A 23,693-nucleotide genomic window follows, 5' to 3' on the forward strand; every position below is an offset into this window, starting at 1 on the left:
TTGCTACGTGTTCTTTGCAACATAGTGAAAAATAATCGTGTTGTCTGATGCTTAGTAGGCACATAATAAATACTAATGGAATGAATGGTTGTCTATTTAGAGAACCATGCTGAAAGGTTAAATAGCAAAATATGACTACTTGGAGAACAATGTTAAATTGTCAAGGACAGTGGTGTTATATGAATACTCAGATGGAGGGATAAATAGAAAATGAGAAAAGTGACAGAAGGAACTTCAAGAGATTTTAAAAATAGCTTTGTCTAAAGATTAAAAATTAAAGTTCTAAGTAACTTCCTAGAAAGATTTACAAGACCACAATGAGATGCCATGACACTTCTACCAGAATGGATCCAATTAAAAAAAAATCAAGAGTTGGCAAGGATGTAGAGCAACTGGAACTTCCATGCGTTATTGTAAGAGTTTAAATTAGTACACCCACAGTGAAAACCATTTAATAATACCTGCTAAAACGTAAATCTTACTCTGTCCTTTAGGATTTCCTTTTCTAGGCTATATGTACCCAAGAAAAATATGCATATATGAGCTCCAAAACAATCTGTGGTAATTTTATACCTGATTTACAATAGAGAAAAAATAGATATAGCATAGATCCAAAAGTAGAATGGATAAATTGTGGCATTATTCATACACTGGCATATACTATAAAGTAATAATAAAGAACTGTTACACACAACTACATGATGGATAGATTGCAAAAACATGATGAGCAAAAGAAACCACACACAAGATTCCTTTATATGAAATATGAGAACAAGCAAAGTTAATTTATGATAGAAGTCAGTTACAGTTACCTGTTGGGGAAACAGCAATGAAGACATTAGCAACCTTCTGGGGCAGCAAATATTCTATATCTTGATATGGACATAGATGTTTTATATCTTTATATGTTTATGGCTGTGAGTGTGTATATATATATAAAACAGTGAATGTGTTTATGTACATATATACACATATACACAAAATAAATTTATAGGTATGAAATTTCAAGACATCTTCACAGGGAATCTAATAGAAAATGTTTCTGAGACAGAGTCTCGCTCTGTTGCTCAGGCTGGAGTGCAGTGGCATGATCTCGGCTCACTGTAAGCTCCGCTTCCTGGGTTCACGCCATTTTCCTGCCTCAGCCTCCTGAGTAGCTGGGGCTACAGGTGCCCGCCACCATGCCCGGCTAATTATTTTTGTATATTTAGTAGAGACGGGGTTTCACCGTGTTAGCCAGGATGGTCTCGATCTCCTGATCTCATGATCCGCCCACCTCGGCCTTCCAAAGTGCTGGGATTACAGGCGTGAGCCACCGTGCCCAGACCCAGAAAATGTTTTTAAAGTAAGGACGTTAGGAAAATTAGCATCTTGATCGTAACTTAGCTAAGAGAGGATGGAGGAGCATATGGAAATGCCATCTCTGAAAAATACCATTACAGAATAGGCAACAACCTTGTATGATCAGTTAGTTAGATACAAGGAACTGGGCCAAATAGCCTCTTGAAACTACTTTCTGCTCCTCTCTTCTTACTGTCCTTTCCTCCTTTCATGCATTTACTGCAGGTAATGCATGATATGAATTTTTTTAGGAGAAAGAAAAGTGGAGCCCAAAACATTGCTAATATAGAAGGAATCAGGCTTAATTTAGCATGTTTCAGAGAGCCATGTCCAAGTCATCCAAATAAAGACCTTATTTGGCAATGTTAGCTGCCCTTTAAATCAACCCTTACAAGTTAAGGAATTGCATATGGTACTCAAATTTTTGATCACCAACATCTTTTAACTTCTTACTACTTAACAAATTCCTCTACTTTCATGGTTATTTATATTGACAGTTGCATGGGCTTTTGTAAATAACTACATAAATTACTTAAATCTGTTCTTCAAGTGGATATAATAAAATATGCTATCTGTATTGTTATTTATTGTGGGATTGCCAAAGCAATCTCATTTAAGGGGCCTAAGATGCCACAGAAAACCCTAAAACTGGCAGCATTGTTGACTAAACATTTTGAAAATAGATTTCTTCTCTCCTTGCTTTAAATGTAGACAGTAACTAAAAGAATAATAATTTCTGAGAGACTATTACTTTGTTATTTGTTAATGAGCTATTCCCATTTGGGCAGTTTGTAGGAAAATAGTTAACAAATCTGCAATTTAGAAAGGAGAAATGACTGAATTTTGTTACTATTTATGTTTCCATTTCATTAATAAAAATCATTCTGAACACTTCTTTAGGCTGAAAGCAGGTTGCCTTGTTAGTAAGGAAAATGAAGTTTCACTTACCACTTGTTTCACACCCCTGTCTCCTTTCCTTTTGTTTTGTTTTGTTTTCTTTTTTTTGGATAGAAAGAATCTTTTAGCAATGATTTGGGATTCTAGTTGCTTATATCAATCAGAAACACTGTGTGTTTAAGACAGTATGTCTTTCTGTAAGGCACTTCATTATTTCCGCATCAGTATTTCATGAATCCTTCCTACATTCCTAGGAGATGATTTCAGAATACTGTTTCATTATCTGTATGAGAAAAATGGAGGTACCGGTACTCTCACCATTCCAAAACCAAAAAGGTGGCTGGGCACGGTGGCTCATGCCTGTAATCCCAGCACTTTGGGAGGCCGAGCGGGCGGATCACCTGAGATCAGTTCAAGACCAGCCTGGCCAACATGGTGAAACTCCGTGTCTACTAAAAATACAAAAATTAGCCGGGCATGGTGGCAGGTGCCTGTAATCCCAGCTACTTGGGAGGCTGAGGCAGGAGAATTGCCTGAACCTGGGAGGCATTGAGCTGAGACCGTACCATTGCACTCCAGCCCGGGGGACAAGAGCGAGACTTCGTCTCAAAAAAAAAGAAAGAAAAAAACAAAAAGGCACACAACTCAGGTGCTCTGTCAACCTACTTTCCACTTGGACTTAAATTTTAATGAGTTAGCTTAAATATTAGGTTATATTGTGTTCTCTGAACCTTAGGTATGAAGGAGTCTTTACTTTTGGTTATAGTTGTTCATCTAAAAGCTTTTAGCTTTGGAAGTTTACAAAAGTACACTTAGATATGTTCAACCTTCTTTCTGCTTCAGGTTTTTAAGAGTAAAAAGTTTGTTTGTTTGTTTTGTTTTGAGACAGGGTCTCTCTGTCGCCCAGGCTGGAGTGCAGTGGCATGATCTTGGCTCACTGCAGCTTCCGCCTCCCAGACTCAAGTGATCCTCCCACTCTAGCCTTCCAAGTAGCTGGGACGACAGTCCTGTGCCACCATGCCCAGCTAATTTTTTGTGTGTTTTTTGTAGAGACGGTGTTTTCACCATGTTGCCCAGGCTAGTCTCGAATTTCTGAGCTCAAGCAATCTGCCTGCCTTGGCCTCCCAAAGTGCAGGGATTACAGGCATAAGCACACATGCCCAGCCTGAATGTTTTATATATATATTTTGGTTAGGTAATTTTTTTTTTTGGAGACTTGGCAGCCTATTATTTGTTTGAATTTGATGCATCTTCTCTGCTCTTCCCGAGATACTATGAAATATGTGTGTTATTTTTTAGGTAAAATTTTAGATCCTATTTGGTGATAATTGGATATGGGTAGTGTATGACATGAGCTTAGTTGAGAATAATCATTGCATAGAAACCTGTCTTTTCAAATTCATTTTTGTGTTTCTTACCTGAAGAAAAAAATTACAAACACTACATGATTTCCTCATAATAATATTGATGTTTCATTTATTTTTTATTTTTAGAGATAGGGTCTCACTCTCTTGCCCAGGCTGGAGCATCATGCCTCACTACAGCATCAAATTCCTGGACTCAGGCAATCCTGCCACCTCAGTCTCCCAAGTAGTTAGGACTCCTGAGTAGTAGTTAGGTAGCACATGTTACCAAACCTAGCTAATTTTTTTATTCTTATTTTTTGTAGAGACAGGGTCTAGCTTTGTTGCCCAGGCTGGTCTTGAACTCCTGGTGTCAAGTGATCCTCCTGCCTTAGCCTCACAAAGCATTGGGATTACAGGTATGAGCCACTGAACCTGGCCATATTGAGGTTTTAGAGAGATAAATTACTACTTATTTGAAGAGTTGGGATACTACAGTAGTCTCCCCTTATCTACAGGAGATATGTTCCATGACCTCAGTGGATGCCTGAAACTGAAGATAGTACTGAACCCTATCTATATATACAGTCACATGTCATTTAACAATGGGATACCTTCTGAGAAATGCGTTGTTAGGTGATTTCATCATTGTGAGAACATCATAGAGTGTCCTTACATAAACCTAGATAGCATAACCTCCTGCACACCTTGGCTATATGGTATAGCCTGTTGCTCCTAGGCTGCAAACCTATATAGCGTGTTACTGTACTAAATACTTTAGGCAGTTTTAATACAATGGTATGTATTAGTGTATCTAAACATAGAAAAGGTACAATAAAATGCAGTATTATAATCTTATGGGACCACTGTCATATATGTGGCTCGTCGTTAACTGAAATGTCATATGGGTTACGACTGTAGTGTGTTTTTTCCTATACACATATATCTGTGATAAAGTTTAACTCAGAAATTAGGCATAGTAAGATGTTAACAGTAACAGTAAAATAGAACAATTACAACAATAGGCCAGCACCACTCCTCTTGTACTTTGTGACCATTATTAAGTAAAATAAGGGTTATTTGAATGCAACACTACCATACTGCAACAGTCGATCTGATGACCAAATCACCTACTCAGTGATTAGCGGGTAGGAGCCAGGGCTGGATATGCTGGACAAAGGGATAATTCACATCCCAGGTAGGATGGCATGAGGTTTTGTCATGCTACTCAGAACGGCATGCAATTTTAAACTTCTGAATGGTTTGTTTCTGGAACTTTCCATTTAAATATTTTTAGATTGCAGTTGACTGTGGGAACAAACTGTAGGTAAGGGAGGACTGTTGTAATACAAATTTTATAGGGTTGTTTTGAGAAATCAATAGGATAGTAAATGTGAACTGCCTAACATAGTGACTGCACATAGTAGGTTCATTCCAACAAAGGCTTTAAATGTAGCATGTGATGTAATTTTGCTCACAGGAAATTGAGAGACACTAGAACGGGAAAAAAAAATGTGTGTGTGTGTGTGTATATATATATATATATATATGAATGAGTTCTGCCCTAATTAGTACAAAATCCATTCAGAAGTAATGAACAATTCCAAGAGGAGCACATAGACTGGAAAGTTTCATTAAATGAAACGTTATCCTCACAGTGGTTGTCTGGAAACAGACCCAAACAGGAAGAGTGTCAAAGATGGGAATATTTTTATCTTTGGAACTGCTCTTATGGTTATTTTTCATACCTCTTTACCTGCATTGATTCACTCTGAGCTGTTCCTTTTGTTTGTTTTGTGTGTAGATTTTTAAAAATTATTCCAACAAGAGAAGGCAATTACCTCAGGAGGCCACTTTAATGTGTTTAACTTTGGCACAAGTTGAAGTCACCGTCGGAGTATGCCTCTCTGCACCTGACATTCCTTCCTGAGGCAGGACCCCTCCCTGTGAATAAGAGGAAAGGCTTGGCCAATTATGCTAGACAAAGCCGCACAGCTGCCGAGCCCAGCTGGGAGGAGTTTCCTTCTTGAGCAGGGAGCTGGTACAGTCAGGGGCTTGCTTTTCACCACCTCCTTTTTTTCACACTGCTTCACCTTAAAGGATTACCTGAGGTGGAGGTAGAGAAGGGGGTGTTGCTGTCTGCAGTGGACAGTCTCCGCCGCCCAGAGGGCTGAAGAGGGGAGGAATTGGTGCAGTTGCCCATCTCCTACTTGGAGCAGATGCTGTCTGACCCCAGCGCACCACTCCTCCTCCCACAGGGACCGGAACACCAGGTCTCTCCCCTGGAGTTTCAGGTAACACCACAGCGACATCCTCGCCTACTGGTCTGGTGGAAAGGGAAGGGGTGGTCCTTGTGTCTGGACCCCTCACAGCTGACTCACAGGAAGTGCTAGAAGAGCTTGGCACTGGGCGCAGCGGCTTCAGGATTACTGCCCCACCCGCCCTGCCCTCTCCCACGTAGGTTTTGCAGTATCTCTTGATAGAACAATGAAGGCTTTCCAAGTTTGTTAAGACTCCCAGGGAAATTCTTTGCACTTCTCTGGCAGTCTTCAAAATGTTCTGCCACCGACTTTCCCAAGAAGCTGTTATTTAAAAAACCTTTCGTGGATTGCTTTGTCTGAAGATCCTCTGGGTGATCATGGTTCAGCGCTTTAGCCTCAGGAGGCAGCTATCCAAGGTGCGTTGGTAGTTTTGTATGTTTGTGGAGGAGAAACTCTCACTTGCTTCAGCATGGTTCCTTTTTCTCTGGAACTGTTCTGTCAAGCCTGCCGTCCTCCAGCGCTAAGGAGGGGCTGGGAGAGGAAGCGCTGCCTTTTGTTCTTTTATCTGACAGGCACAAAGCTTGAAGGCTGACTGCACTGGCAGCCCCAGATTGTGTTCCCCTAAAACTGCAGCTGTCATCTGAATTTGGGCAAAGTCGTAGTTTGCTCCTGAGATAGAATTTCCAGAAGGGTGTGTGTGAAAGAGATAATTGTGGGTTGAAAGTGTGTATTTAATTAGCAATTAATCTAGCAGCTTGTGGACCAAGAGGAGAAAGCCTTCTCTGTGGAATCAGTGCTTTCATACATTTCACTATTAAACTGAGAAAAACTACCACAGAATAGTTCAACGAGCAAGACTTGCATTAAAATGTTAAAATGAGTGGTTGTGTTGAGAAACTTGAATACTTAATGAAGTATATGAAAAGCAGTTACAGAGAGGCTCACAAAGCAGTTTTTACAGAGTTCTGACTGAAAAGCAGGTTCCATGTGTGCAGCTTTTGGGGAAAAGTTTTTTCTTAACCTGAGAATATCATAAAATAGTAAAAAGGTGAAGCACTCATTGAAGAGGGGATAGTGAATTATGAAATCCACTGTACCTGTAGCCAGCCCTCATTGACCCAGTCGTTGAGTTTAGTGCAGAAACTAATGTGGAAAGAGGTGTGGTAAGAGTTGAGCTTTATTTAAAAACCCATTGTGTTCTTTAAAAGTTCCATTTAAAAAATGTGTGGCAGTTGGTGACTCAGTTGTGTCACAGTTCATTCCCTGAATACAGAAGCTTAAACAAATAGTAAATCAGTAGGCATTCTTCACTGCCTTGGCTGTTAATCAGAATTGTTAAATCCTGAAATGTGTTGTGATCTTAAGGGAAAACCTTTACTTCCCTCACAGGTGATCCCAGTGTAGAGTGTGTGCACTGATGCAGAAATGAGCAAAGTACTTGCTTCCATCCCTGTGTCAAATATGCATAGCTTTTCTTGGGATCTCTAAGCCTAATGGGATTTTTAGGAGTATTAAAATATATTTAACGTGCTCCCTTCCTCCCTGCTCCATGGGGTGTGTGTGTGTGTGTGTGTGTGTGTGTGTGTGTGTGTGTTTGAAGGCCTCCACATTTCTCTTACACAATAAAAGAATCATTTTGTTGCTCTTTCAGTGTCCTCCAGTGCTTGTATTTTCGTATATATAGTACATTTAAAAAGCAGATGGGTAGATTATCAGGGCAGTGACATTCCTGCACAAGAGTGTCTGACAGTTGAGAGCCAGGTGATAATTTTCTAATTAGAATTTACTGTGTTATGGGTATTTTGCTGCCAATACTTCTCTCCCAATTATTTTTCAAACTTTACCCTCTTCACTGTATACTATGTATATGACTGATTTACAAAAAGTACACTTTTGAAGGGATGGGATGCATCCTCTCTTTAGGTACATTACATAAAAAACACTCAAAGATGTAGCCTTTTTTTTCATTCCTTTTACTTTTATTTTGTTGCTCACTTTTATTTATTGCTCTTTTAATGTGATTTATGGATCCTGTAATGGATGATCTAGACCAAATCTAAAGAAATTGTCTATCAAATTTGTTGTTCTATCAGAGTAATGAACTGAAAAAATATCTTTAATTATTTCAGTCTGTAAGGCACTTAAATATGAAGGAGAAACTGAATAGTTACGTTAGTGAGTTTAAAAACAAACAAACTCAGCAAATGGATCAGTGTGGCCAACATGGTGAAACCTCATCTCTACTAAAAATGCAAAAATAAATTGGGCATGGTGGTGTATGCCTGTGGTCCCAGCTACTTGGGAGGCCGATGCAGGAGAATCACTTGAACCCGGGAGGCAGAGGCTGCAGTGAGCTGCGATCGTGCCACTGCACTCCAGCCTGGGCAACAGAGCGAGACTCTGTCTTTAAAAAAAAAAAAAAGAGAAAGAAATTCAGCAAATGCATCGTGCCTCTCTATTTGTCTTTTCAGCTAAATTCGTAGGTTACCTGAGAGCCGGGGACCTGCCATACCCCAGTTTATGGTATTTCTGGCACACATTGAACACTCAAAATGAAATTGGTTTTTCATATATATATATATATATATATATACACACACAATACACACACACACAGTTGAAACAGCAGCACTTTCAGATATTTCTGACTTTAGTAACAAGTATTTTTGCCAATAAGTAATTTTCCAGAAGAGTAGGTCCTTAAAATCTGAAGTTTTAAACAATTTCCTATTTTAACAAAAGAAGTACTGATGTGACCCATCTTTAAATTTCTTTAATTTGTCTTGGAAAATTTCTGAAAGAAGATAGAAAATGTTTTGCAGTAATTTTAAGCCTGATATACACTTTAGATGCTTTCCTTATGTTAAGGTTGATAGTCATGCTTACTTCACTGGATATTTTCCTATAGAATATTCAACTGATTGTTGTAGGCTGATAGATGTTCACATCTGAGTTAAGAAAAAAGGAAGTAAATTAAGATTTAGGTGAAGTAAAAAACATTCCATTTTAAGAAAGATGCTCACCTATTCTCTTTGACTGGATCTCAGTTAGGTGACTCACAGAAAAGTTCTCAATTTTCCTTGCCATTTTAGATCATTTTCTGCCTTTGTAGTTACCTTTCATGTGACTTCAAAAATACTCATTAAGGAAACCTTTTTCTTCCTGCCCCATGTCTCCTGCATGAGCCATCCAAAATAGTCTAGAACCTGTCAATGTGGATATTTCATTTAATTCTTTTAAATGATTCTTGAGTTAGATAATATCAGCTTGTTTTTTATCATTAAAAGAAACTGAGTTTCAGAGAAGTCATTTAGACAAGATCAACAGGAAGTAGAGTCAAACGTAGGTCTAACAAGCAAACCCATTCTGTTTCCCCACACCAACTGCCTCCCTAAATTTCTGGCGTGTCTGGCCCGGCGCAGTGGCTCACGCCTGTAATCCTAGCACTTTGGGAGGCCGAGGTGGGAGGATCATGAGGTCAGGAGATCGAGACCATCCTGGCTAACATGGTGAAACCCCGTGTCTACTAAAAATACAAAAAATTAGCCGGGCGTGGTGGCAGGCACCTGTAGTCCCAGCTACGTGGGGGGCTGAGGCAGGAGAATGGCGTGAACCCGGGAGGCGAAGCTTGCAGTGAGCCGAGATTGCGCCACTGCACTCCAGCCTGGGCGACAGAGCGAGACTCTGTCTCAAAAAAAAAAAAAAATTTCTGGCGTGTCAATCATTCTCACTATCATGGTCTCTGATGTTTCTCTATGTTTATCTACCATAGAAAACAAGAAATAAACTTGTGTAACTTGGGTAACTTCCTTAGAGCAGTCCTTTCTCTATAGAGCTGAAGTATAGAGTTTGAACTTAGCAGTCAAACTTGATAAAATATTTCCCATAATTAAATTTGTTTTCTTTGGCCAGAGAAGTAGTGATTTGAATAAGATCATTGATTTAATAAAGCCATATTAAATATGGAGTAATTAGATGTAAGTTGAAACTTACCTGCATGAAGTTGTGAAACTTTGCACTGCCTTTTAAAGAACTTCTATTAAGGAGAAAAATTTACTCTTGAGTTTCCATAATAACGTTTAAGGATGAAATACAATGAGTTAGACATTCTTTAGAAAGTCCTTCTTAAATTACTCTGGCCTGCACTCTGATCAGAGGAAACTATTTCCCAAAATCTTTTATGGGTAGCAGAAAATCAGTTTTTTCTAAAGTATGATAAAGGGTAGGAGAGCTTTGAGAAAAATTCTAAATATTATTTCAGTAAAATATTATACCCTTTTATTTTACTTTTGAATGGTATTTTCACAGTTCAAAATTTTAAATTACATAACTGAAATCTCAGCTTCTGGCTGTGTCATTTCGTGTAGTTCATACCCCTATCTCTGTAGGTAACCAGTTTCTTATTTATCCCAGTGTTTGTGCATATGAAGCAAACATGAACATTTATTTTCTGACCTTTCTAACATGAAAGATAAATGCCATACAGATTGTTCTAAGATAATAACTCGAACTTTAATTGTCCAGATATGGATCTTAATAGTTAGCTCAGTTTAGAGTTCACGTTTATTTTCACGTTTTCATGCAAGACTTACTTTAGGATAGAGGTAGCCTCACAGCACCCACTTTCTATATTAAAGATCATTGAAATAACAGTAAATCAGTGATGATTCTTTTTCAATCATACCTTATTTTCTTCCTGTTCTATTTGAGAGCTTTCTTTTGCTGTCTTTACATTTTTCATATGGTGAAAAAACATGAAGGTAAAAATCCTACCAGTATGTCTTGGGTTGGCCTGTGAAGAGATTAATAGCTGAGAAATAGGTTTGTGGCCTCTTTTCCCAGTTCTGTTGGTTTTATTGAAATTATTTAATCCAGACTTATAAAGCAGTTGGAAATATTTTAGTCTAAAAATGCTACCCTTGTCATTTCCACATCTCATAGTGTCCTGTGACTTGGTATCAGTTTGTTATCGATAAAAGAAAATTAAGAAGTGGAGAGCCGGGTACGGTGGCTCACGCCAGTAATCCCAGCATTTTGGGAGGCCGAGGTGGGCGGATCACGAGGTCAGGAGATCAAGACCATCCTGTCTAACACGGTGAAACCCCATCTCTACTAAAAATACAAAAAAATTAGCCAGGCGTGGTTGCAGGCGCTTGTAGTCCCAGCTACTCAGGCGGCTGAGGCAGGAGAATGGCCTGAACCCGGGAGGCAGATCTTGCAGTGAGCCAAGATCGCGCCACTGCACTCCAGCCTGGGTGACAAAGCAAGACTGTGTCTCAAACAAAAAAAAAAAAAGAAGTGGAGAAATGTTGGTTAGAATTTGAATTTTTAATAAAACCTATTGTTTTTTTCAGAAGTAGTTTCCTTTGAATTTCTACCTGATTTCTTTTGGGTTTATGGTCTATGATACATGACTGACTTAATCTTTCTGTGAATATCTTTTTAAAAGTAAATAGGGATCTTTCATTTCCATCTTGAGTAGATTAATTAGGGTTGTTTAAAAGTATTTTGATGACTAAAATGGTAAATTTTATGTATATTTTACCACAGTTTTTAAAAGGTATGTTGAACCCTCTTAATGATAAGCACTAGGTGGGTACAGTGAAGTAGTATAGTATTATATGTAATTAACAGTCCCGAATGCATAGGTAGAGTCAGTACTAGATGCATGTTTTCAAATAATGGAAGGACATACCTCTCCTTCTTATGCTTTTTATGTAGTTAATTTTCTCTAAGTTACTCTAGACATTGACAAACTTCATACTTGGAAATGTAATGTTTTGCATTTCTATTTTACCAACAGTTAAATATAGTATCTCCTTGTTAATCATTAACCCACTTTTAGGAGGCTTAAATCAGGTAGCATTGTAATTGCTACTATGCATATGTCTATCTGCTTTCTAGAACTTGAATACTCAAATGTCCAACATTATAGGAGATCAAACATTTTGGTATTTTACAAAACCAGAATAGGAAGATTGATGGTGTTCTTCTGTTACATGAAATAAGACCCCAGTAAGATAAATGTTGTGTATTGTTGACGTAGTGGGAATGGATAAGGAATAGAGAATGACCTCCTTGTTCAAATACTTTGGGAAATAATAGGCTAAAAATAGAGAAACTAATTTAGAAATATGTATAATTCTGAAATGCTTTCATGATAGTGATGCCAATTTAAATTTAAAAAATAGCAACAGTAATAAATTGTTGACCATGTAGACCTGAGAGAGCAAAATATGCTACCCAGAGGAGATAGTTAAGTCTCCTTGGAAGTGTGCTAGTTTTTTATTTTTTAAGTACACAGCTATCCGTTGGTTTGAGTATTATTTTAAAAAGAAATGTGACTGTTCTTTAAAATTACTTTAGAATATATGCACATATACTTTTCCCCTTCCTTTTGTGTGTATATAGGTAACAGTGACTGCCTTTGTGAGGAGGAGTTGGAGACATAGGTGGATGGGAGGGAGACTTGCTTTTTAAAACTCTTTACCAGGTGCATTCACTTCCTTAAATAGTAGCCCTAGTTCAAATGTGTTACAGGTTCATAATGTGGAAGTAAATTTCAGACTTGTTATTCTTCAGTGAAAACCATTGCTAATGGTTTTCTTAAAGTTTAGTAGTTGAAAGATAATCTCCTGGGTTGGAACTTTCTCCTAACCATCTGTGTTAATCACAGGTTGAAGATAAACTTTGTAAGTAATACACAAGTTTGTAGTATAGAATCATTAACACTTAAAAAACTTGTTTAAATGAATCTCTTTTGGATAAATTAAGCATACTATTCTGAAAGTATATTTTGGGAATCATTGATAAAGGCAGGAACACATTTTACTCGTTATGCCAAATAGCTTGTAATAATAATGTGAAATTTTTTTTTAAATCATTTTGGCTTACATTAGACTATGAAAAGAATAATTTGTTATCTTGGACACCCTGAGGTTAGTTAGGACTTAACCTCTGCATTCATTATATACAAGGAATTGTAACAAAATCCTACTGAAAAATATGTTTAATAAGAAGAAAATAATGGACATGCAATTTCCCTTGCGGTAGCATAGAAAATCTCTCTTAAATTTCAGTCTGTTCCATCATCTAGGTTGTAAGAAACAGATCACTTTGCCCTTCTTTACTGGAAATTTAGTGTGAGAAGAATCCATCTTAAAGCCAAAGGTGGCATGTATTAAAAAAAAAATTTCATAGCTTTCCTTTTCACTTAATAAAATTTATTCCAAAGGTTTTCGTCACTGAAATTAAGTAAATCATGGCTATGTGACTTTGGTAAGTCATTTCACCTCTCTGAAGGTTTCTCCTCATGTGAACAGCATTATCTAGGATCCTTTTGTGATGTAAAACATATGGTGATTTCTTATGTGCTGCCAGAGTATATTCCCAAGAAAAATGACTTTTGATAGCAAATATCTAAGAAAACACCCAATTTTATACCAGGAGGAATCTAATTTTATATAGCTGTTCTTGGCAAAAGTAAATAAATTCATGACTTTAATGAATGGGCTTAGACTTTTAGTTTCTAGCTAGGTCTGGATAATTTCAATTTGAGAATAGCAAGAAAACTTATCGAGTTAATCATATACTTACTTGAGAAGATGTAGATTTCTTCTACCTCATACTATTAGGAGAAAATACGAAATTTTGTGAAAACAGACATTCCTTGAAATGGAAATTTACCTCATACAAAATGGATTTCTCTTCATTTTATGATATATTGGAACTCGAGTACCTTTTCTTAGACAAAGCCTGCTGTTACAACTTTTATGGGAAAGTTCATCGTAACTGGGGAGATAAGACAGTTAAAATGCCAACATGAGCTTTTAATTTTTGTGAAATTAATGGTGAATAGATATATGTTTAGAAGAGGGAAGGAGCTCTTCCTTTGAACCTGAGGTGGACTTGAAAAGTCCGATAGAGGAAATAGGATTTTAGCTGGACCTAGAGGATTTGGATCAGTGGTTCCCAAGACTCCTTCCCCTGTCACCCCCAGCATATCTCAAGAATATGACTTAGGCTCAAAGTAGTGATCATTTGGGAGGGGTTTTGAAAAGCCCCTCACCAGTCTGGTGCATACTCCTGGAGGAATTCCTTCATATGCAAATCACTGAAAACAGATGAAGGACAGGAGGAAAATATTGCAGGAAGGGAGCAACATCACTAGATAAGATTTTGTTTCAAGATACTAAACATACTATGTTTAGTATCTGTTCTTTTTAAGGAGTTCTGACATGGCCGGGTACAGCAGCTCACACTTGTAATCCCAGCGCTTTGGGAGGCCGAGGCAGGTGAATCACTTGAGGCCAGGAATTCGAGACCAGGCTGGCCAACCTGGCAAAACCCCATCTCTACTAAAAATATAAAAATTAGCCAGGCATGGTGGCACACACCTGTAATGTAATCCCAGCTGTTTGGGTGGTTGCGGCATGAGAATCGCTTGAACCTAGAAGGTGAAGATTGCAGTGAGCCAACATCGCACCACTGTACTCCATCCTGGGTGACAAAGCAAGACTCTGTCTTCTTAAAAAAAAAAAAAAAAAAGGGTGGGGGGTAGTTCTAACATGAACATCCTTTTGAAATCTAATCTTCTAAGAGTAAATTTACATTTTCTCTGGGATATTTAAGGTAATGGGGTTGCTAAACTAAATGTCTTAACTTCTTTGGAGGGAATAGAGGGGTAAATCTAGGAAACTCTCTTCTAAGTAATATATGTAGGTTGCTTAATATTATCAATTAATATATGGAACTGTAGCTGGAAAACCTTAATAAACTTGTCTAACATTCTTTCACTGTCTTCTAATTATTTGAAGATCATAGATCTACATGGTATAAACAACACCTGAGTGTAACTACTCCATTGTGTGTGTGTGTGTGTATTGAGACTTAGGAAACTAGACATAAAGGCTGATCTCAATTAACAGATTCTCTTTGGGCACCACTGGAGTCTGACCCAGTCTATTCAGTATCTAGTGGTGAATGGTTATTTGAGTTTGAGCCTTATGAAATGCTATTGATCACTGTATTTAGATAACACCCAACCACTGGGACTTCAAGAAATTTTAAAGCATACAATGTACATTCTATGTATATTCTAACTTGCAGAAAACTTGGAACATGGTAATTGGGGATCATGAGTTATGTATAAAGACGAACATTTACTTCGTTTATTACTGTTTTTCACTCACACTACTCTAGCTACATCCAATTTCTTGCTGTATTTCAGACATACTGCAGCTCTGCTGCAGGTCCTTTGCATGAACATCCTTGTTCATCTTGAAGCCCCAGTGGTTGGGTGTTATCTAAATACAGTTATCAACTTGTTCTCTCCTGTACCTGGAAAACCTTTCCTCCAAATATTTGCATTGGATTACTTTCCCACTTTCTTGAGGTCTCAGCTGAAATGTCACCTTTTCTGGAGGCTTACACTGACTGTTTAGTTTTTTTAAAAGAGATGAGGGTCTCACTTTGTCACCCAGGCTGGAGTGCAGTGGTGTGATCAGAGCTTACTGCAACCTCAAACTCCTGAGCTGAAGGGGATCACTAAAGACTCAGGTAATCTCCCTCAGCCTCCCAGGTGTTGGGACTACAGGCATGCACCACCTTGCATGGCTAATTTTTAAATTTCTTATAGAGACAGGATCTCACTGTGTTGCCTAGGATGATCTCAAACTCATCGCCTCAAGTTCCTACCTCATCCTCCCAAAGTGCTGGGATTACAAGTGTGAACCACCATGACTAGTTGACTGTCCTTTTTTATTATGAAATAGCGAAACCACTCCCTCCACACACTCTTCTCCCCACCCCCCACCATGTATTTATCATTATCTGACATACTATATATTTTTATTACTTTTTTTTGCCTGTACCTTACCCCAATATGAACCTTATGACAAGGACTTTTTTCTGTTTTAATTCACTTCTATATCCAGGAACATAGAATAATGTCTGGTACTTGGTAGGTGCTGAAAAAAAAAATTGTTTCATGAATGAATTTGAGTATAAGGAATAATCAAAACTTTGCTTGTCTCCTTGTCTTCTTTTTCCCATCTCTTCCCATACTACCACTGCCGTCTTCACCCCAGGCTACGTCTCATCCAGTTTTCATTCTACTGCAGAGTGATACCATGTTTGATAAGGCTTGACACACTGAAGATACCAAATATTTGTTGAATCTTCAGAAAGATATGCAAATATTGCAGTCTCTGCCAATATTATCTTCTTCCCGAGCTATCAGACAAGTCTGAATATCAGAAATGGCAATAAGTTATCAGCTTACTTCTTGAATAATATGTATCCACATTTCTAACTTCATCTTTTTGGTGTGATGAAAAGATTTCAAGGTAGAAGAGTTCTTCTATTCTAATTTTAGACAAACCACTTAATTTCTCTGTGCTTTAGTTCCTGAATTTTACAATGGCATAATGGTTATTTACCCTACTACCTCATAGAAGCAAATGAAACGATGTGAATATGCTTGGAATGGTATTTAAAATTCGTAAGTATAAAGTAATATTCCAGACCACATTTTGCAACTATCAAATACTTAAAACAGGCCCTGAAGGCAACTTTCAGTCCTTTTGTTTTTTTCTATTTTGGTGCTTGTTGGAAAATAGATCTCCCTACTTTATAGATGAAGGTCTTTGTCAGGAGGTAATAATCTACCACATTTAGTAAGGGGTATATCATGTGAAAAAAAATGATCAGAAAGTAAATGCTAAAACTGTACTGACTATTGGAAAGTTTTCTGTGTTCTAACTACAGGTTTCCTTGACCTTGAGATTTAGAAAATTGTATCTTTGTGGATTTTTATCATTTAGACTCCTGCTAAACATCAGTATTTGGAAATACCCTAATGAAATTTCCCATCTCTATTCAATGAGCAAGTACATTTAGATATTTAGATATATAGAGACTAATAGGGATCTCATACCTTTCTGAATCTAGCTAAAGAGGGTATAAAAGGAATCATATGTCATCCGTCTGAAGAGAGTAGTGACACAATACTTGCGCTATCCCTGGGTCTGACATACCTAACCCAACTGTTACAGTAACAATAAAGACATATATCTGTTTGGCTTTGTAAAGTTTTGAATTTTTATTTTGTGACTTTGGGAATCATGTTGCCTGTTACTCAAATTAAGTCAAAAGGCTACTGTAAAATAGCTTTTCTTAAGGGGTGCAGTCTATATGAAGGTCCCCATTCTGGTTTCTAAATTTGCTGAGTGTTTAAACAATATTTCATTTTCTGCCATTAAAGTTGTTAGAAATAGTACTTTTACTGATAAATAGAAGATTCTGTTAGCTTCCAAATATTTTCTGTGTCTATCTCCAAATAAAACAAAAAAGGAAATTAGATACCGCAGTTCATATGGTAATCAAATGGTACTCGGCAACCACCTGAAAAGTCATAGAAAAGGTGATGGGACACATTCTCAGGAGATGCCCGTCTCTCACTCCTCCAACCCTTTCTGCTCCAGTAAAAGTAATTCCCTGTAAGAGTCAAAAGAGGAGTAAGCATTGAGAAAGATTGTTCTATCTGTTAGTACCGTTCTAATTCTATAGCTTTGAAGACTGTAAAATATATATTAATATCACTTTGGTTCTGTTGTTGGTCATTTCACCCATACTACTCTCCCAAATATACTTTTGCCAAGGTGTTCAGTATTTCCTTATTGCTAAATCCAGTTTTCAATTCTTAGTTGTCATCTTAGTTTTCATCAACCTTTTACATGTTGATCTTTCCCTCCTCAGTGAAACGTTTATTCGCTTGCCTTCCAGGATACTATATACCTCACTATCACTAGTCACTCAGTCTCAGTCTCCTTTCCTGGTTCCTCATTATTGTCCTGTCCTTTGAATTAATATTGCTGTGGCCTAGGCTCAGTTCAATTTACTGCTTTCTTGGTTATTTTATCCAGTCTGATGGTGTTAAATACCACCTATATGTTGAATGTTGAAAATGCTCAAGTGTGTATTTCCAGGCATCATCATTCCCTTGTACTCTGGATCTGCAGAACTCAGCTGCCTATTTGACATCTCCATTAGAATGTCTGACAGACATTTCAAACTCAAAGTATCCAAAACTAAGCTTTTGGTATCGTTTCTCCTCCCTGGTTATCTTGGTCTTCCCCATCTCAGTTAATGGCACCTTGATCCTTCAACTCGGAGATCTTTGAGTTATCTGTGATACCTTTCTTATTCCCAGTATATCAGCAAACCCTCTTGACTCTACTTTTTAAATATACCTAAAATTTGAGTATTTCTTAACTGCTCATCTCTACTACCAGCTTTTTTTTCCTTCTGTTTTATTGTATTAACTTCCTAGCTAGTCTCCCAGCATCCGTTCTTGCTTAACACACTTTATTAGCCAAAATGATACTAATAAAACTTAAGCCAAATGACGTTATTCCTGTGATCAGAACCCTCCAGTGCCTTCCTTTCTCACTCACTGTTACATGGTATTTAGGCCCACATAGTCTGTCTCTCCATTAACTCTTTGATATCATATTCTACTTTCTCTTTACTCATTTTACTCTAGCCACACTGGCCCCCTTGCTGTTCTTTGCTAGATTCCTTAAGTAGCTTAAATTCTAGTTGGGAAGACAAAGGATGAAAGAAGATAAAACTAAGTTGTATTTAATTGTGTCTAAATGTAGGCTATATACAACCATTCTGAGAGCTCAAAGAGGGGGAAGGTAACATAAGAAACCTTGAAGGAGATGAAGTTTGAAAGGTAGATAGGCAGACAGCCAGTGCTAGAAGAGGAAAAAAAGAATTAAAACTTGACCTGTCCAGTACTATTTGCTTTATTCTCTGCAGTTTTCCTAGAACCTAGAAATGTCTCCACATAGTTCTTTTATTGAATGAATTAATGTGGTAATGAAAGCATAGTACCCTGCATGATCAGTGAAAACAACTTGACCAACAGAGTATGTGTCGGCAAAGAAAATGAATGAAGATGTTTGATGGAGCCAAATCTGGAGAGTTTTAGAATGATTTAGATAAGAGTTAGAAAACCAGCCCATGTTCTTTAATAGAAGAAAACCTATGGTGTAAATAGTGTGGTGAGAGGTCTTGCCTGAGATTACAGAGCTAGAACTTTCTGCGAGGATGAAACTGTATCTGCATCTGTGATGGCCTGTGTAATAGTCACTAGCCTCAGGTGACTTGAAATGCAACTTATGTGATGGAGGAACTAAATTTTTAATTTTGCTTAATTTTAATTTAACTAGCAACCTGTAGTTAGTGGCTATCATACTGGACAGTGCAACAGAATATTGAATGATATGGAAAGTGAAGGGATTAGGTTTGAGAGAACAATTAGTAGGCTTTTAGAGTAAACTGTCTATGAATGATGAAATTTAAAAGAGGAAGATACTAGTTATTTAGAAGGAAGGATTAATAGAATTTAATGAAAATAAGATGTAGGAAGGACATGAAGGAAGGCTCAGGGTTTTCATTTTAAGCCAAGACTCTGGGTAGTGAGGAATCTAAGGAAATAGGAGATTTGGGGCAAGCTGAGAGTGATATGTTGGATTGGGTGTAAATTCAAGTTTGGTTTATTATGTTTTTGATGAAGGTAGAATGGCTAAGTAAAAAGATTTTGTATTTGTAAGAGAATTTAGAGTTAGGTAATGGTGATATTAACTTAGAGGTAATAGTTGAAAAATGAATGGAAGGGCTTTGAGCAAATAATAGAGGGGTAGAGGGGTGGAGGTGGTGCTTAGTGTCAAATGCCAAAGAGAAATTAGAGGTGAAGACTGAATTTATTTATACAACTATAGGTTCAGTAGAGGAAGAGACCCTGGAGATCGTCATCTAACCTGTTCATTTTACAAGTAAGGAAAGTGATGTGCAATGATGTGATATGATATGCTTAAATATACATATCTTGTAATTATCAAATTGAGGGCTTGAACCTAAATTCCCTACTGACCCCTTCAGTTTACTGCTTTTCTCATTATGTTTATGGTAAAGTAGTAAAATTTGAGAAATATAATTTTAGTTTAGTAGGATGGACGTTAGATGACAGGGTGATAAGGTAAAAAGATGGGGAAATGGAGTTAGTATGGGCAGCTTCTTTGAGAAGTTTGACAGTGAAAAAAGGGGATCAGAATGGCTTATAATGGGATGAGGCAGTAAAGTCAAATCAAAGTTTTTTCAGTATCAGAAATATGATTGAATAAACTCTGCTGCCATGGCAGCTAAGGATTAAAGTGACAAAAATGGTGTTATCTGTCTCTTGTACTGCTGCCTAGGAAGATGAAGTAATTGATAAGATTGCAGAATATTGGTCGGGTGTGGTGGCTCACGCCTGTAATCCCAGCACTTTGGGAGGTCGAGGTGGGCGGATCACGAGGTCGGGAGATCGAGACCATCCTGCCTAACACGGTGAAACCTCGTCTCTACTAAAAATACAAAAAATTAGCCGGGCGTGGTGGCAAGCGGCTGTAGTCCCAGCTACTTGGGAGGCTGAGGCAGGAGAATGGCATGAAACCAGGAGGCGGAGCTTGCAGTGAGCCGAGATCATGCCACTGCACTCCAGCCTGGGCAACAGAGTGAGACTCTGTCTCAAAAAAAAAAAAAAAGATTGCAGAATATAGCAGTAGTGAAGTCAGAAATAGTCTTTAGATCTGTTGAAACTATTCAGTGACCAAACCACCTTATTGTGTATGTACTGAAAAAGAGTAACACTTTACTGCACATTGTTCCATTTTTGTTTAGGATGTAGATGTTGGCGTGATTAGCAGTTTACTTGGAAAGATGTGACTTCATAATATTTCCTTTTCTTGAAGCCTCTTGATCTGCTAAGGTCTAAAAAGAATTCAAAGAGGTAAATCTTTAGCATAAAGACTCTCAGTATGTTTTTCAAATAACTTTTAATTGTACAACTACTGCCTTGAGGATATTTACCCATAATATCAAAGGAGTAACTACCACATAAGTGTAGCACACATACTTATTTACATCTTTAAAATAAAATATGATGTCATATTAGAAAGAATTTTTAGTGAAATAGTAAATACAGATGATGAGAATGCCACCTGGAGAAAGAGATAATGTGATTGTTAAGAACTTGAAGATTGTTTTATTGTATGGCTGTTATTAGAAAAAATGATCTCAAGAAATTACCTTGGCTTTAGCCTGTGTAGAAAATTAAGTATTAAAATATAAGAGATATTTTAATTTTGCAGTGCTAACTAGAAGTAAAATCTAACAAGAAAATTTAACTTTCCTTGGAAGTTACATTGTAGTGTTTAATTTCTGCTACCAATTCATTTCTGAAAGCATATGACCATTCTTAGTTGATTTGCTGCTGCTAGGAAATCTCTGTATACTGTATTATGATAGAGAATGTTGTGCTTCTACTGTAATTCATGGAATTCTGAATGAATTGTTGCCAAATCAAGATACAGTTGTTTGATGCGAGGTTCTGGGAAGAAAAAAAGATCCACAAAAAAGAAACAAACTACAAAACAAAACCCTTGTTAGGATGGAGTTAGGTTACTCCATCTGCATTAGTCTGTTCTCATGCTGCTATAAAGAACCACGGGAGACTGGGTAATTTATAAAGGATAAAGGTTTAATTGACTCACAGATCCTCAGGGCTGGGAGGCCTCAGGAAACTTAAAATCATGGCAGAAGGGTCAGTAAACACATCCTTCTTCACATGATGGCAGGAAGGAGAAGTGCTGAGCAAAAGTGGGGAAAGCCCCATATAAAACCATCATATTTCGTGAGAACTCACTATCACGAGAACAACATGGGGAGACCACCCCCCCCCCACCATGATCTAATCACCTTCCATGAGGTCCCTCATGTGGGGATTACAATTTGGATGACAATTCAAGATGAGATTGGGGTGGAGACACACAGCCAGACCATATCACCATTCTTTCTTCTTTTAAAGGGAGTACATTGCCTTGAGAAAATAGTATACTTTTTGTAATTATGCTGGACTATAGGAATTATGAAATTCAACCTGTACTGAAAGCAGAAAAGGGAAAAGTATCATTGCCTTTATTTCATCAGTGATGGAACAAAGGCACCAGTGAAATTGCATAGTGATAAAATAATAACTAGAATTCCTGTCTTTTCTAATTTCATGCTCTTTTGACCTTAATGTTGAAATGAAATATTGCTGTGTGCCTAAATTGTTTTTTATTACAGACACTTGTCTGTTAATATACTCTACTAAATAGATTATAAATATTTAGAATCCTAAATACTGTATTTTGCATTTAGAACATTTCAGCTTAGAAGAATATGTCTTGTTTACGTTTTGCTTGCTAAGCATGTATGACTGGCAGAAGGTCTTTAGTCCTACTGCCCACGTGGTCTGGATAAAAGAACTACCAGTCTGTTAGAGAAGAACAAAAGAGAAGCAAAGAAAATAATTTTTCTTTGGCCGGAAGATATCACTGGAGCCTTGATCACTCGAGTTTAGGCAACAACCAAAGCAGAGGGAAATCAATAGAAAGTAGTGTGTGCTTGTAGGAAGGAGGCATTTTGGTTGGGGGTTGGATTGCATGGCATGCAAGATAAGGGTTCCCACTGGCCAGTGGTATTTCACCCTCATGTTTCCCAGTGGAATTTAAGTGAGAAATATTCTGGCATTTTTCGTTTGTTTGTTTAATTAGTTTCTGAGGAATCCATTACTCTGCACAGATTGCTTTTGTTCTTTATTTTAAAACAGGGAAACCTCTTGACTCTGGGCATAACCAAAGGGTATAATTAATAAAGTAAAAGCACACAAACAAGAACTAATTGGGCTGTGATACTGTACTTCTAATCTCTCTAGTTTTAGAAAAGTCAAGAGGTCTTGGTCTAGAATAAGATAGGCCTAAGGATCTTGTGTTTTGAGGGGTGGGCAAATATGTTGTCTGTCTCTGGGATTGGGAATCAGATTACCTCGCACTGAAATGAGTCTGGTGATCTACTTTTAAGTCACTTAAATGCTTTTGTGCCTTTGCTGAAATCAAACTGGAATCTTGGAAGAGACCTTGAGATGTTATCTCTAAGTAGTTTTCCCCATAAAGAATCCCATTCTTTTGTGAATTTAGTATTCTCCAGAATAGATATGGATTTTCAAATCAGATTATTCCCCTAGGATGATTACTGTAAATTGCTCTAGTATGCTGGTATTTTTATACTGTTTTTTCATCAGTCAAAGGAAGATTGTCTTTATAGTAGTGGCTGTAATTTATTGACTTCCTATTATATTGCAGATATTGTATTTAGCACTTTATAAACAAGATCTTGTTTAATCCTTCCAACACTTGTGACACTTAAGATTCAGATTGAGACTTCTCTCCAAATCACACTTAGAGAAGATTATACCACTCTGAACAGTCATTGGATAGTGTTTGGCCTATGTTATTGATTAATTTGATAGCCCAACACCTGGCATAGTTCCTGGTACATGGCAAACACTTAACATGTTCGTTGAATGTATACCTGACTCGCTTGACCACATGCTTTTCCTTAATGCCAAGCTGCCTTTTTAATAAAGAATACTCAGGTTGGGTACAGTAGCTTATGCCTATAGTCCCAACATTTTAAGAGGCTGAGGTGGGAGGATTGCTTGAGGCCAGGAGTTTGAGACCAGCCTAGGCAATATATTGAGAACCCATCTCTACAAGATATAAATAAGAATTAGCCAGGCATGGTGACTACTACACCTGTAGTCCCAACTACTTGGGAGACTGAGGCAGTAGCATCCCTTGAGCCTTAGAGGTTGAGGCCACAGTGACCTGTGATCACACTACCATATTCCAACCTGGGTGACAGAGCGAGACCCTGCCTCCAAAAATAAATAAGTAATAGAAGAATGTTCTTGTATACC

The 23,693-nt window shown here is 37.6% G+C and overlaps 1 protein-coding gene across 4 annotated transcripts in view; it reads left to right on the forward strand.

Moving 5' to 3' along the window:
* The window catches only part of TMCC1 (transmembrane and coiled-coil domain family 1), a 257,166-nt gene that overhangs the window by 102,398 nt on the left and 131,075 nt on the right, over positions 1-23,693 (forward strand). Inside the window, exon 1 of one of the 4 annotated variants that reach the window (XM_017885040.1) lies at positions 5,603-5,875. The exons of 2 other annotated variants lie outside the window; for them this stretch is intronic. In XM_017885040.1, coding sequence (XP_017740529.1) covers positions 5,801-5,875 — 75 coding nt within the window. In that variant the 5' untranslated portion in view covers positions 5,603-5,800. Of the gene's footprint in view, positions 1-5,602; positions 5,876-6,047; positions 6,259-23,693 lie in introns of those variants that run through there. One more of the 4 variants, XM_017885042.1, reaches the window with a different exon arrangement.

The sequence above is a fragment of the Rhinopithecus bieti genome, unplaced genomic scaffold, assembly GCF_001698545.2.
Source record: "Rhinopithecus bieti isolate Rb0 unplaced genomic scaffold, ASM169854v2 scaffold_13262, whole genome shotgun sequence".
NCBI lineage: Eukaryota > Metazoa > Chordata > Mammalia > Primates > Cercopithecidae > Rhinopithecus > Rhinopithecus bieti.